The sequence below is a fragment of the Lissotriton vulgaris genome, chromosome 3_1, assembly GCF_964263255.1.
Source record: "Lissotriton vulgaris chromosome 3_1, aLisVul1.2, whole genome shotgun sequence".
Classification (NCBI taxonomy): domain Eukaryota; kingdom Metazoa; phylum Chordata; class Amphibia; order Caudata; family Salamandridae; genus Lissotriton; species Lissotriton vulgaris.
Window position 1 is genome coordinate 988,813,004 of NC_141689.1, and position 16,127 is coordinate 988,829,130.

Consider the following 16,127-nt stretch of genomic DNA (forward strand, 5'->3'; position numbering starts at 1 on the left):
ACTGACTCCCCAAGGAATCATGGTAATAGATCTAGAACCTTTTCGCTCAGTCACTCATGCATGCCCGGAGAGATGCACAAGAAATACACAAATAAGCATTTTAATATTTATTGAACCATTGTGGTTCTTGTGCAAAATATATGTGCTGCATTGATTAACAGACAGAAGTTAATTACAGTGATTAGCAGTGTGAGAACAGTGCAAAGGATAAACAATTCTGCCATTGGGCTAAAACAGTTCCGTATATGCTGGCATATAAGTACTGTGTATAGTGTAGTCCTACTATGTGCTGCCTAACCTAGATGCCCAAGGTGGGTAATCTGCTAAAATCCCCTACTGGATGATCTAACTCCCCATTACCTGAAGATAAGATTATCCAGGTTCCGATCTTGGTCATAAGATTGATATCCTTCCTCGTAGAGGGAAAACCGGAATCAACTGGGCAGAGACTTCAACAACAGCGACCTCTCAGTAACAGCAAAATTATCCTCTAATTTGAACACTGAAATGCTTGTGTATTTATAATAACAATATCCATGCTTCTGTGCCACTGCCTCAGTGAGGCTATCATTGTTTATATTCTTGAGATAGCTTTGTCGCCTCATGGATGAAAAACAAATAACACTGGCACAATGTATGTTTAGGCCTTGAACTAAATGTTCAAGGTGTTGTGATACTGGAAATGTAGTTATCAGAAATGTAAGCAATATAGGTTTCACAGAATTTAACCCTGCACTTTCACGCAGGCAATTGTGTCATCATGTATGAAAGAAGGTAAGTCAAGAAATGTGTGCATTAAAAATGGCAGTGTTTCTTCCCAGGTCTAATACAGCCACATGACACCCACTCCAAAGACATAAGTCGGCTTAAGCTTCCTAGTATTAAAGCAATCCAAAGCAATGCTTAGGCATATATGTCCTTATAAAAGACGCTAAAGTTATTAAAAAGGCAATCGTACAGTTTGAAACTAAAGCATACAGAAAGCCATCATTAAAAATATAAAAGTGAAACTCTTCCTTAGTACAGCACTAGTAGTAGCCAAGAGGGACATTACAGCTCACTGGTTGAGCACTACTGCACCCGCATTGGGGCAGGGGGTAGACTGGTGCGCCTCACGGGAACGGCCTCTTCATGGCATGGGGTTGTCCCAAGAAATTTCGCCTGATGTGAGGCAAGTGGGTCGGAGTAATTTGGACTGATATGATACCTAGATTGGGAGTGGGTTTGCTGATAGTGACCAAAACTGTAAGTTCTCACCTGCCCGAGTGTTTGGTCTGCACGTAACGCAGGTCAGGCCTGCAAATCTTGAAATCCTTGGGAGTTACTCAGGAACCGTGCCTGACATTGTTTATTATCTAACAGCCACACTAATTATCCCTATTAATCTGTATCTGATAAATTATATGTGCCATTGTGTAGCAATTTGCCAAGTGTTTCCACCCTGTGTTTTAAAAACTGCTACCAGTTTTCAAAACTGGAAAAATTGGGATTATGTGGCTTGTTCAAATCCTTGATTTTAGGGAAACCAAGACATTGTTTGTTGCTCAATTTTGTTAAGGAAAATCATTTGTTGTGGTATAAGTCTTGCTCTTAACAAAGCCTTGTTCCCCTGAACCTGCCAATCCTTTGTCCCCAATTTGATTTTACATTGATAGTGTCCCTCCAAGGGTCACACCCTTGTGTGGACAGCTGTAAAAGAAAAGAAGCAAAGTATGTCAGTTTGCTTTTTGTCAGCATATTTTTCTTTGCAGGTGTTGGTGCAAGCTCATGAGACACTGGGTTTAATGTATCATAACCAGAAAAATAAGCAAACATTTGTGCAAATGTTTTTGAACTCTCCCGTAGTGGTGTAGGGCAATGTTCCCATTGTGTGTTATTAAAGACAGTACGTGGAGTACTTGCTTTATGCAAGAAGTAATGACCATAATGTTGAAAAGAAAACATTTTGTCATAGTTAGTCGTGCTTTCGTACAGTTCATCAGAAGAAAAACCAGTAGAATGCTCAAGATCTTATAGCATTTTATGCACTGTATCAATGTCCCAATCGTCAAGAGACAGTACTAGCTAGGGTGGATGATACCAATAAGAGAAATGCGGAATATATATGGAATTTGCAAGAGTTTTGTAGGACCATACTCGTCAACGATACCCTATCCCGAACATTCTCATCATGTTGACCAGGAAAAGTTATCTTCATGTTTGTGTGATAAGTGTGGTGTGAGAATCAAGTTCACCCATTGTAAAGCAAAGCGTTATGGTAGATAGTGTCCATTCATGAGCATGAAAGACTGTTGCAAAGCCAATGCAAAGGACCAGGAAAAGTAGTGCAATTGTTATCCAAAGGTGTAGTCCTGGAGGAGCAAAGTATGTATTTTCCAGCCAAAAATAGAAAACATGCAGTCTCATCCGAAACTGTAGGGATAGAGGTGCAGGTGGATCAAATGAATCTGAGGAAAAGTCTTGAAAGTAGATGAAGTAGTGAGAGGCACTAAAATCTATTTTTGGCAGCTCAGCAGGTTTTATAGAACTGGGAGATTACTTGATCTATGGTTTATTTGCGTAAGCCGCATTTTTGTCAGGATTCTGAACTGAAATCTGTGTTTCTGTACAAGTTGATTGTATAGTAGTTGTAGAAACAGGTAGAAGGGATACATCAGTGCTGGTCACTGCTGTCTACTGTTGGGGAGAGGAGGCTTCATTAACTGTTAAAGCTTCCATTTGAGCTTCCTGTATGGTAGCGAGAGAAGGCAAGTAACTACCCAGGAGCCCATGCGGCCTACTGTTGAGAATCGGCCACATTGTGTGGTTTTATCCTAGTCCGAGACTGCTGAACATCTAGGAGTGCTGTCCTAGTGAGAGACTGCGGAGTATGTCTTGAGTACACTCCTAGTGAGCTCTTTGACTGAACAGCAGTCACCTCCCCACACTCCAGCGCCTGGAGACCGTTACAGACAAGCAGTCGCGCTTTACAAGAACACAGATTGATTTTGGATGATTTGCTTTTTGTGGGGTTTTCTGGGGCAAAGAATAGGAATTCAATAGGAGCATAGTCCTTTGCATAGAGATCTGCTACTTACTAGCCAAGAAGCAGCCCCCGGAATGTCAGAAAGCCGATTCTACCAGGATTAAGGCTGCTACCCCTGCTTAGGTTTTTGGAGTGGCTGTCCTTGACATCTACCAGTCTACAATGTGCCGTCTGTCTTGAAAGCGGCACACGTGTGAGACTACGACTCATCCCTCACTAACTCGATTCCACTGAGTGGTGCCCCTTTCTTTACAAATCGGAAAGAGAACACTGCTCTTCTGATATAGATTCCATTGAGAGGCGTTTCTGTGTACAAATCGTATAGAGAATACTGCTCTTCCTATATGGTCTATATATCCATAGGAGCCTATTCATAAGGCCCTTTCGATGTTCAATTCTGATTCGTCTGGTTTCAATTGAATACTGAACTAGATTGAAGGGACTTTTTTACAATTGACTCCACGTCCTGAAGATGGTCTGATGGACATATTTGCCACAAAAGACCTAAACGTCGACTTATACATCTACTTCCTTAACATTTGGTGGGTTTTAGGAACTGTTTTCTGTTAGTTCGGATTCATGTCCTTCTCCATTTTCATTTGGAATAGATGTTTACACCCATGATTTGTAGTTTTTTTTGTATATCCTCCATCATGACGTTTTGTTGTATTCTAATGTACCCATTTAAAATATGTTTGCATTAAAACTGTGTACCTTTGAGAAGAAGACATAGCCATGTCTGCAAATTTTCTATTGTTTAATATTCATGTTTTGAATAACTACATTGTTGTTTTGATTGTTCAATGATTAGTTTCCAATTGGAGCTTAACTTTCAAGTGATTATTTCTGTACTAAATCTGACTAAGAGTAGCGAATGAAATCCCTTGAAGGCACTTTTAATCATTATTAGGCTACAATGTGGGCCTCATTGACTACGTTCATTGAGCACTACTGATTTGAAAGCCAGATCTGATGGGAGGAGCACTTTGCCGGCTCGTTTCTACAGCAAAGTTTTGTTCCACTCCAAAGACCTTTCATTTAAGGAGTTACTACTTTAGTATGTATTGTAAGGTGAGAAATCAGTGGTTAAGTATCCTTCAGAAGAACCTAGTTACTTACCTTTAGTAACATGCTTTTTCTGATCGCTACTTAATCTAACCACAGATTTTCCACTGCCCTCTCACCTCCCTGTTCTGTGGAATGCGCTATTTTCATAATCTAAAATGGTCACACGTTACTATTTAGCACACTAGGACAAACCCCGGTATATAAATAAAGTAATGTCCTAAAGACATATAAAGAAGTAGGCCCACAGGCCTCACATTAGTAACATATCCTTGTCCTTTTGTAAAAAGGACCAAACTCTAGAAGAGAGCCAATCAGCTGCCACCTCCCTCTAGAACCCTCCTGGAAGGAGCCTCAGGCCCTCAGATTTCAGTGACTGCTATATACTTTGGCTGATACACCAAAAAAGGGTCTTTTTAGATCCTGTGGTTCTGGTGGAAAGAAAAGGCTACACATTGATGACCAGCATAAGGACTGCCTGTATTGCCTGTACCCAGATCATTAGGCTAAAGACTGCAAGGCATGTCTTACCTTTTCCACTAAAACCCTCAAGGACCTTGAAGGACGCCTTTTAATCTGGCTCCAGAGGCTTAAGGTCAGAGATAACCTTGATTCCTCGAGGAGAGTGAAGGTTCTTCAGTCTCCTCAAAATTATCTCTGAAGAGACCAAGGGTGGCTTCTCCTAGCCCTACGGCTCCTCCTCAAAAGAAGACATCAAAAAAGTCTTCAGAGGCTATGGCTAAAACAACTTCTGGGAAGGAAGTTCTCACCTTCAAGAAGCCAGTTAATGTAAATGTAAATGTAAATGTCAAGGTATTTGTAGAGCGCACTGTCACCAAGCTGTTTCCTGGCGCTATTACTCATACCGCTAAGGAACCCATCCTGGCTTTCCTTGTGAAGTGTCCACTCCTGGGCACCTCCAGGGTGAAGCCAGGCATCCTAGCACTGTTGGGGCCGGTGTGGAGGTTAAGCAAGCTATTGCCCAGAGTTGCAGCGTGGGGCCCATGATTAGAATAGGCACCGAGGCGAGAATTGTCAGGTCTGAGGAAATTGAGCCCAAGACCCGCCGAGGTGGGAATTGAACCCTGGTCCCAGGCCAGAGCTCTGCATCAGGGTCTGCCGCTCTAACCATTGAGCCACACTCCTCCACACAGTTTCGACATCATCGACAACGATATCGCCGACGGCACCTTCACCGTCGAAGAAGGCAGTGTCTACAGTTTCTTATCTGTCTACCTCGATGACGACAGTCTCTACGTCGACAGCATCGTTGTTATTATCATCGTCGACGACTACGACCCCATCGTCGACGGCGGATAAGGCTTTGTTGTCGACGATAGCCAATAAGAGAACGCCGAAGACCCCGTCGATGCTAACCTCGCTGACAACAGCATTGGCGATGACCTCGACGACGAAGCCAAATCGTCTACGTCGGCACGGTCGACGAAAACCTCGTTGACGAAGGGCTCGTCAACGAGAACACTGTCGACGAAGGAACCATCGACAAAAACATTCTCGACGACAGGAATATCTCTAACGTCGACGTCCACCAGCTATGACAACTGTAGATGCTCCACCGTCGACGATCACATCGTCGACGGGCTGGTCGACGATCACATCGTCGACGGGCTCGTCGACGATGATAGATTCTGGTCTTCAAACAACATGCGTGCGCTTAAGGATCACAAAAAAGGCGCTGACTCCGGAGTTAACATCACCAAGCCAAGTGCAACCAATTCCTCCAGCATGTCTCCTCCAGGAGGAGGATTCTGATGAGGGCAACATGTTCCAGATGGCGACAAGCCCTTCGGAACTGCGTGTAAAATGCCAGAGTTTGGATGAGGAGGAAGTTCAGGAAGCGGTATATCATCCACCACCTACTCCTATGGTTTGTCTTCCTGCATCTCTAGTTACGGATTTGCGATACCGTATCCAGGATTATGAGCAGAGGTTTTCAGAATCTCCGGCTCTTTCGACTACCACTGTAACTCTGTCGCCAAGACCAAGGCCTCCACCCTTGAATATTCAGACAGAAAGGTTGGATTTACCACATCCTCCAACTTCAGATGAAAAAGGAGAGGAAGGGGAAGAAGACCAGCAGGAAGAGGGTGAGCTACAGGACGATCAGTCCTTGCATGATGATAGGGAGGACTATGTCATCCCCTCTCCAGCATCTCCAGTGCCCGCAACTGCAGATTCACCACCGGGCGACATTGGAGGATTCAATAATGTGGTGGAGAGGGCTGCTCAACGTTTTAAAAGCTCGATGGTCTCCCAGGAACAAGACTGCTCCTTGTATGACTTCAGAGAACCTCTCAAGAAGTCAGTGAGGTCAATACCTATTATCGATGGTCACAGGGGGTTAAGATCATGCAGAACCCCTACTCTGTATCACCAGTGATCCCTCGGTTAGATAAGAAGTATAGGGCACCAGATACTGCACCGGCCTGTTTGACAGGACATCCTGAGCCGGATTCTGTAGCGACACAGGCGGCCCAGAAGAACTCAAGGAATCCTTCGGTCCCTTTATCGGCTCCTCATGATAAGGAGGGAAGAAGATTGGACAACGGTTTTTTCAATGTCTGCGATGACGGTGAAGCCCGCAAACACCCTAGCGCTTTTGGGATTCTATAATAGACAATTGTGGGCGGATATAGCCCCATATCTGTCAGAATTACCAGATGCATCCAAAGAGGAAGTAAAGAAGATCCTGCTAGAAGGTGAAACGTCGGCGTAAAAAATTATCGACTGTGCGATGGATATCGCTATGACAGGGTTCCGCCAGCTGGCTGGGGTAGCAGTCTTGCGACGCCAAGGGTGGCTAAAAGCAACCTCATTCCGTCCTAAGGTGCAAACGAAGATTTTGGACATGCCTTATGATGGCATAAAAAAGGACACAGGCACTGCGAGAGCTTTGGGCACTCTCCAGTATAAGAACCAGTCCTTTCGTCGAAATAGAGGAAGAGGGCAGTCTTCCTATAGAGGAAGTTTCCAATGCAGATCTTCCTACTCTTCAGGCCAGAGTAGACCACAATTCCAACAGCGCCAACAACAGCAAAGCCAGCAATCCTCTTATGGCAAGGTGTCCTTTTGGGGTAGAGGACAGCGAAAGAACAACGGGCGCAGACAACGACATGTTTATTCAGCCAGTCCAGACTTCATTTCACTCATTAAAAATTGGAGGAAAGATTTCCCATTTTCTACAAAATTGGAAAAAGATTACTCCAGACCATTGGGTTCTTCAATTAGTACAGTTCGGCCACTCTATAGAATTCATACAAATCCCTCCACAAACTCTGCCCCGCCCAATGCATCACAAAAATCTACGGCTGCTTCTACAAGGCCAATCTTGGACCAAAGGGCCCTCAACCAATTCCTAAAGAAGCAGTCGTTTTGCATGGTAACGATCCAGGAGGTCTTGCAACTACTGGAAAAGAAAGATTTTATGGCATCCCTAGACTTGCAGGACGCTTACTTCCAATCCCAATTCACAGGAATCACATAAAATATTTACGATTTGCAGTAGCGGGCAGACACTTTCAAATTTGTGTCCTGCCCTTCGGGCTCAAGTCTGCACCTCGCATCTTCACGAAATGTCTTTCCCCAGTGGCGGCATATCTCAGACAGCGCCATCACCAAGTCTTTCGGTATCTGGACGACTGGCTGATCAGGGCTCCATCCTTTTTTTTAAAAAAAAACTTTATTTTTGTCGCAGATATATATAGCATACAAACAGTCGTGCCGACAGTGCCATTAATAATAATGATAATCCGTCAAACTACAGGTAAAAACTGTACACGGCCCATCAGCCCACATCCCGGAGGCCGGGCGGCGGTAGGTGGTAGCCTGCCAGAGCTGGCGCAGAACATAGCAAGTGTGTAACAACAAAGAGAGAGATAGGGAGATTCCAAAGACACTCTCTTAATCCCCGGTTATATATCCAACAACAAAGTAAGAGAGGTCTAAACTGGTCAAGCTCACGGCTGCCATAGACGTGGAGCAAAAAAGATAAGCAAGATATTGATGATCACAGTCACTCTAGTTGAGTGGGATCACAGTCACTCTATTTGAGTAGGAAAGCCCTCACACACCGACCTAGTCAGTGTCATGCTTCATCATCGGGCCCCACCGAAGAGACCGAGTGTCTCTTCGGTGTGCTGCGACGCCAGAAAGACTGCGGAGCTGGTTGTGTGGGGAGGAAGTGTTGTGAAGGTTCTCAAATTAAAAGTGACTAATAGGGTATCGAAAAAAACTTTAATAAGTGATCCCTAAGACACGTGTAAGTGGTAATATGTGTCTGAATTTAAAAGCCAAGGTTATTAGGATCTAATTTAAATTCAGCTAAATACCACAAATTTGTTAAAATCAGTCAACATGTTTCTGCCTTTGTGGTATATATTCACCATGGCATTCTTCAGGACTAAAACCCCGGCGGTATGGACACTCTAATAGTCCACCCTGACCTGGGGACGTGAAAGTGAAAAGGAAAAGTGAAAAAAGTGCTTAAAATGGGAGAGCAATTTGCTCAATCCAAAAAGCCCCAAAATTCGGGGTATATCAGCACTTTAAAATAGGGCGCTACTTGCACCATGGGTCTCGGGAGGGGGGTTGGAGCGCGATTGGCACATCGCCCTCAGCGCTCTCAGCCCGCTTTCAAACCTACTGCAACCCTCTAATCGTCGGGGTCCGGTCTAGAGGGTTGCAGTAGGTTTGAAAGCGGGCTGAGAGCGCTGAGGGCGATGTGCCAATCGCGCTCCAACCCCCCTCCCGAGACCCATGGTGCAAGTAGCGCCCTATTTTAAAGTGCTGATATACCCCGAATTTTGGGGCTTTTTGGATTGAGCAAATTGCTCTCCCATTTTAAGCACTTTTTTCACTTTTCCTTTTCACTTTCACGTCCCCAGGTCAGGGTGGACTATTAGAGTGTCCATACCGCCGGGGTTTTAGTCCTGAAGAATGCCATGGTGAATATATACCACAAAGGCAGAAACATGTTGACTGATTTTAACAAATTTGTGGTATTTAGCTGAATTTAAATTAGATCCTAATAACCTTGGCTTTTAAATTCAGACACATATTACCACTTACACGTGTCTTAGGGATCACTTATTAAAGTTTTTTTCGATACCCTATTAGTCACTTTTAATTTGAGAACCTTCACAACACTTCCTCCCCACACAACCAGCTCCGCAGTCTTTCTGGCGTCGCAGCACACCGAAGAGACACTCGGTCTCTTCGGTGGGGCCCGATGATGAAGCATGACACTGACTAGGTCGGTGTGTGAGGGCTTTCCTACTCAAATAGAGTGACTGTGATCCCACTCAACTAGAGTGACTGTGATCATCAATATCTTGCTTATCTTTTTTGCTCCACGTCTATGGCAGCCGTGAGCTTGACCAGTTTAGACCTCTCTTACTTTGTTGCAGAACATAGCAATGCAACTGTACGGCAGGATATTCTGATCCGCTTTTATTTTTCTTTTATTCAGGTTACCCCCCAACTCCCCAATAGAACCCCCCCCCCCAAGAACTTGGCATCAACGAATAAGACATGTGTATACAGTTCGTCCACCTTCAGGGCTCCATCCTTAGAAGAAGCGTCCAGGTCTTTCAACGACTGTTTAAGACTTTTCGATTGCTTGGGTCTCGCGCTCAAACAGGAAAAATCAGTCCTACAACCTTCTCAGTGCATCAATTTCCTGGGTGCAACTTTGGACACACGTTCAGCAAAAGGTTTCCCATCCCAAGAGAGGAAGAACAAGCTCCTGGCACTAGCTGCTATAGTAGCCTCAAAGAAGGTCTTGACAGTCCGCCTCTTCAAATCCCTTCTGAGGATGATATCATCGTGAATCCTCCTGATTCCTCACTGTCGTCTACGGATGCGGCCTCTACAGGAGGCACTCTTAAAGCAGTGGGTCACATGCACAGGTTCATTCGACGACCACATAAGTGACTCCTCAGATGGTCAAAGCCCTGCAATGGTGGATGTCATCTTGAAACCTTTCTCAAGGCTTGACATTCCTACTTCCAGCTGCTCCTCATATTATCACAACAGACGCCTCCTTGGAAGGTTGGGGAGCTTTTCTGCAAGAGTTACGGATAAGCTGGAAGTGGTCTCCTACGGAGAAAAAAACTTCACTTCAATCTGCTCGAACTGCGGGCGGTCTCCCTGGCCCTTCAGGCTTTCCTGCCAAGAATCAAAAATTCCCTTGTGCTCGTCTGGACAGACAACAGTACGACGATGCACTACCTCAACAAGCAGGAAGGGACGCGCTCGCTGACACTCTTGCGAGTCGCAGAAATTTGGAACTGGCTAATCACAAACAAGGTATCACTTCTGGTGGAGTATGTCCCAGGCATGGACAATGTACTCGCCGACTCGTTGAGCAGACAAAAAACAGCATCTCACGAGTGGTAACTGGATCAGAAGATCCTCGACCAAATCTTTTCGAGATGGGGCACTCCACAGATCGACCTATTTGCCACAAGATCCAACGCCAAATGCCTACACTTCGCAAGTTGGCATCCCCAGTCAGGGTCTATAGGGAATGCATTTTCGATCGCATGGCGCAACGTCTTTGCGTGCGCTTTTCTGCCATTCCCGATGCTTCCCAGAGTCCTCAGAAAATTGAAAGCGGAGCCTTGTACTCTCTTTTTAATAGCCCCAACTTGGCCACGACAGCATTGGTTCACGGAACTCCACCGCCTATCTCTGGAGCCACCGATCCGTCTAAAGCAGTGTCCGTCTCTACTCACAATGAGCAACCGGCAAGTCCAACATCCGAATCTGACATCTCTCAGGTTAGCTGCCTGGCTCCTGAGTTCCGAGAGCTTCAAAATTTGAACATTCCACCTGACTGTAGAGCCATCCTAGCTCGAGCACGAGCGGATAGCACCAATAAAACGTTTTCTATGAAATGGAAGAGGTTTTGTATCTGGTGTAGGGGTCGATGAATACACCGTTTCACTTCTTCTCCGGAGCAAGTTTTACCTTATCTTCTACACTTTGCGACGTTGAGCCTTGCTCACTCCTCCATCAGGGTCCACTTGGCTGCAGTATCCCATTACAAGAGATCTTCAGCGGGTCCTTCTCTCTGGTCTCACAGACTGATCAAACAATTTTTGAAAGGATTGTACAGGACTTTCCCTCCGGTGAAAATGTTGCCTCCTACCTGGCATCTTAATATAGTCCTTAATCAACTCATGAAGCATCCCTTTGAGCCCGTGCATGGGGCTGACCTGAAATATCTCTCTTGGAAGACAGCTCTCCTTCTTGCGCTTACCTCAGCGAGGAGGGGAAGTGAGCTGCAAGCATTCTCGATTCAGGATCCTTTTCTACCATTTAAACAAGACAGAGTGATCTTGCGGACAAATCCAAAGCTTATTCCAAAAGTCCCTTCGGATTTCCATCTCAATGAGCCTGTGGTTTTGCGTTCCTTCTTCCCAAATCCCAGTACAGCAGCGGAAAGGTCGTTGCATTCATTGGATCTCAAACAGTGCTTTAAATTTTATATCGACAAGACAAAAGCTTTCAGAAAGTCAAATCAGCTATTTGTAGCTAACAGCACGCCCAGAAAAGGTCTTCCACTTACTAAACAAAGCAGTTCCCGCTGGATCTCTACCGCTATTTCTTTTTGTCATTAACAAGCAGGACATCCACTCCACTCCAAAGTACGAGCCCATTCTACTAGGGCGATGCCCACATCCATGGCACTGTTCGCAGGTGTGCCTATCATTGACATTTGCAGAGCGACAACATGGAAGTCGCCACATACCTTCACTAGGCATTACTGCCTGGACATGGAACTTATGAAAGACGCAGCGGTGGGACGAGCAGTACTTCGTCATCTATTTCACTAGAGGTGAGCCTTCTTTCATCCCTCCATCCTTTTCATGTACGCACATTTCTCTGTTGTGTAATGCGTTGGTACTTGTTGTTTGCATCTATTTGCTCTTGCTAGTCGCTTGATATGTTATTATCTAATGACTTGTATATACAGTGCCATTCGAAATGTGCTCTCTGCATTGCTTGCTACTCTGATTCTGGCATGTGAATCTATGAAAGACACCCATAATACTGGATAAGAAATGCGTTACTTACCTGTAACTGCAGTTATCCAGTATTGGTGTCTTTCATAGATTCACATGCAACCCTCCTGCCTCCCCTGGATGGGCTCACCTAATTCTCTCAGTAACACGCCTACTTAGCTTTGTGGGTACGAAAATCTGAGGGACTGAGGCTCCTTCCAGGAAGTGGCAGCTGATTGGCTCTCTTCTAGAGTTTGGTCCTTTTTACAAAAGGACAAGGATATGTTACTAATGTGAGGCCTGTGGGCCTACTTCTTTATATGTCTTTAGGACATTACTTTATTTATGTACCTACTTTATTTATGTACCGGGGACTCCCATCCTGACGACGGGGAATGATTCAGGCATGTGAATCTATGAAAGACACCAATACTGGATAACTGCAGTTACATGTAAGTAACGCATTTCTTCACCCTTTTGCCTTGTAATATTTGTAATCATCTTTGAATACAATAATAATTTCATTATTTGCTCGAATTAATTTTTTTAAGATAGTTTTTTATTTTTGTAAATCTGTTTGAATAGCATCTAGCATTCTATTGTATCTTTAAAGATGTAGCACTGACTTTTGAAGAACCCGCAGTTAATTTTGTTGAATATGTCTATGACTTATTTGTCATGTTCTGCAATGACCGAGTATGTTCTAGAGAATGTAATCAAGATGCCAATAGCAAAATATTTTATGCAAATACTTTAGTTTTCATAGGAAAGGATTATTTTTGTTTTCTGAATAAGTGTTGTCCTGTTGAAAATTGCAAAAAGCTTTCCCAAAAAAAGTGCATCCAACTTGGATTGTTCTGGGCAAGTTTCGTGCAAATCTATCTAGTGGGGACTAACAAAAGCAGGGGTGGGCAAAAGTGTGATTTCACATTTCAATTGTCGCTATTCAAAACAAAGTCCTATATAAACAGAAGCTACGATCAAAGCACGCAGTGAATATTTTCACTCTGTCATTTCATAGGTGGGCTCATGTAATGTGCGCAGTTACGCATCCAGAAGTACGGTTTCTTAATGTTGCTGACAGGACTTTAATAGACATTAGCCGGATAGATCAGGAGAGATATAAACTGGTGAGTACAAAAGTCCTTTATTCTGTTTTACAAGTTAAGCTCGCTAGCACTAGTAGCCTATTGTCGGGCTACACAAATGAAGTTCCGGAAATCTGTCAGCTTTCATTTCTTGACTTTTATTTTATCAGTTGGTTCGTTCATGCATCCGAACAATGCCTAAGGTTTGTGAGTCTATATTATACCACATTAATTTCCTCAGGTAATCATACTTTTATGTTAAGATGTTTGACAGTTCTTTTAAAGAAAAACACTTTTAACAAAGCTTGGCTCATTTCAGGAAGTACGTTTGACCATAAAATATTTTGCATCAGTTCCCAAACATTTGAGTAATGCTTACGGTGTAACAAACAATTGCTGCAGTCATCCGCTCTTTCTCATCCTCTGCTACTTCTAAAGGCATCACCTTGTTCCTGTACAGTTGACCAATGCGAACTCAGTTCTGCCAGGTTTCCACTCTTGCTGTATCATTTCTCCTTCTTTTCTCAGCAATTCTTGTCTTTTTGTCCACTCAAATAATCAAAACACCTTTATTTTAGCCACAAGTAGTAATTAGAAAATCTGAAAGAAGCACGTAATGATAGATTCCCTATCTTAGAATTATCCCCAGGCTTCAGACTGGATCCGGAAAGTTTTAGTCAGCAGTACCCCTGCGCATCTGTTGGCGTCGTCATGCGGCACCACGTGGGTCGTTGGCATTGTTTTCGCCGAGATGACGTCAGTGGAGCTACTTAAACGCATCCACGCGCGATGACGCCAGTTATTTCTTTTTCTGCGCCAGCAAGCGCAGATCCGGGAAGAGCAAGTATCCCCAGTCACTTTTTGACTGTGTTTTTCTAGGCCTTTTTGTCTGAATTCTTCGAGTCTATCGACTCATGGTGTCGTAGGGATTCCCGGCTTCAAGAGCTGCGGGGAATGTCACCTCATGATGTCCGTGACGGACCCGCACAGCGTGTGTCTCTACTGCCTAGGGCGAGACCACGACTCCAAGTCGTGCCCCGACTGCCAGGCTATGGCGCCAAAGACTTTGCGGGAGCAGTCCCGAAAGTTGCTAGAAGTCTGGCAGCTGCTCTGCGCCGCTCAAGGTCCCAGTCCCGAGAGAGGTCGAGGGACCGGTTGCGGAGCCATCACCATCGTTCGCCTGGATCCACGTCTTCGCACTCGGTCAGGTAAGTCGAAGATTTCCAAAAAGAAGTCAAAGAAGCGTCGCCGCTCCTCGGCCTCCCGTCGCGGCTAAAGATGCGGGTGGTGCAACCCCTGGGGCTCCTGTGGAGGCAGCCACGTCACTGCCGGCCTACCCGCCCTTTCAGGGTCCATCGGCGACGCCTGCTCAGTTGCAAGAATTTCTTGCTGCCATGGCCTAACTCTTTCAGCCATCTGGCCCCGCTGGTGCACCTTCGGGCCCGACTAGTGGTCCTGTTCTCCCTTCGCCGCCGGCTTCGGCCCCGGCGCCGCAGGATCCCGTTGGATCTGGGCTTGGATCCTGGGCGACACCAGTTGACCTTATAACATCTCCAACGGTGTCGACCCCTCCTCCGGCACCACCTCCGACGTCGTCTGGTGCTACTGCCGACGTCGACCCCGGTTTCAGACCGGACACGGCGCCGGAACGGCATCGATCGACGCAGATTCCTACGCGGATGGGGCCTTTTAACCCCTATGTCTGTCCTCCTTATTTTCAGCCTGTTAAACAGATTTCGGAGGACTTGGGAGGGGCTCGAGGACCCTCTTACACGACAGTGTGGTTATGATCCGGACTGGGCAGAGGATTTGGGGATGCCAGTGGTCTTGACACCTCCCCTGACCAAGGCATGCAGTCTCCTCCTTCCGTGGCTACGGAGGAGGGCGCAATTTACGTAGTGGTGTTGCGTAGGACGGCCTAGGCCCTCCACTATGAACTCCCTCAGTGGCAGACAGGACTAACCTCCTGACAGAAGTTCTTCAGCCGGCGGCTACCTTTGCGGAGCCACTGCGGCATTTCAATGAGGCCCTTTCTGACGTTCTTTTGAGCACCTGGTCCTGGCCCAACACAGGGGCTTCTGTGGACAGGAATGTGGCCTGATGCCATTGCCTGGCTCCGGGCGACCCCCTCTTTCTCGCCCAACATCCCACTCCTGAGAGCTTGGTTGTCCAAGGCTCTGCTTCCCAGAGCGCGGTCCCTACCGCCCTTCTGGATAGAGAGTACAAGAAGCTGGAGCAGCCTGGAAAGAAGCTGTTTTCATCTGCCAGCTTAGGGCTGCGGTCAGTGAACACTGCATGCCTTTTGTGCCGTTATTCCCACTCTGTGTGGGACGTGGTTGTGCAGGTGCTGCCTAACTGTCCGGAGGAGGCCCAGACAGTACTTCCCAAGCTACTGCTGCTGGGAGAGACGCAGATAAGTTCACCATCCATTGCAGGCTTGACACCGCTAACTCGCTGGGCAGGGCGATTTTCACTACGGTGGCACATCGGTGCCACCCCTGGCTGAGGACAACTGGCTTCTCAGGGGTTGTCCAGAACACTCTGATGGACATGCCCTTTAATGGCATTTGCCTCTTTGGCAATAAGGCAGTTGGACCGCTTTAAGGACTCCCAGGCTACCGCCAAGTCCTTGGGGCTGTCGGCCAGTCAGCCTCCTCCGCCTTCTGCTTTTTGCTCCTTTGAGCTACGGAAAGGGTGCCCCAAAACGTTTGTTCCAGAGGCATAGGCCTGCGCAGCAACAACCTCCGCACGGCCGCGGACATAGGAACCGTTGAGGCGGTTTTGGGGACCAGCGGTTATTCCCTGCAGCATCCACTGCAAAGCCTTCCTAGTCCGAACTTTCAGGCCCATCAAACGCTAGTGGGCGGCAGAATTCGCCATCATCTCCCCCACTGGCGCAACATCACATCAGACAAGTGGGTG

At 46.0% G+C, this 16,127-nt stretch overlaps 1 protein-coding gene across 2 annotated transcripts in view; it reads left to right on the plus strand.

Moving 5' to 3' along the window:
• KDM4C (lysine demethylase 4C) overlaps nucleotides 1–16,127 on the plus strand; it is a 2,012,700-nt gene that overhangs the window by 1,451,228 nt on the left and 545,345 nt on the right. For both annotated transcript variants that reach the window (XM_086961357.1, XM_086961358.1), the window contains exon 17: nucleotides 13,139–13,247. In XM_086961357.1, the coding sequence (XP_086817483.1) occupies nucleotides 13,139–13,247 (109 nt within the window). The remainder of the gene's footprint in view (nucleotides 1–13,138; nucleotides 13,248–16,127) is intronic.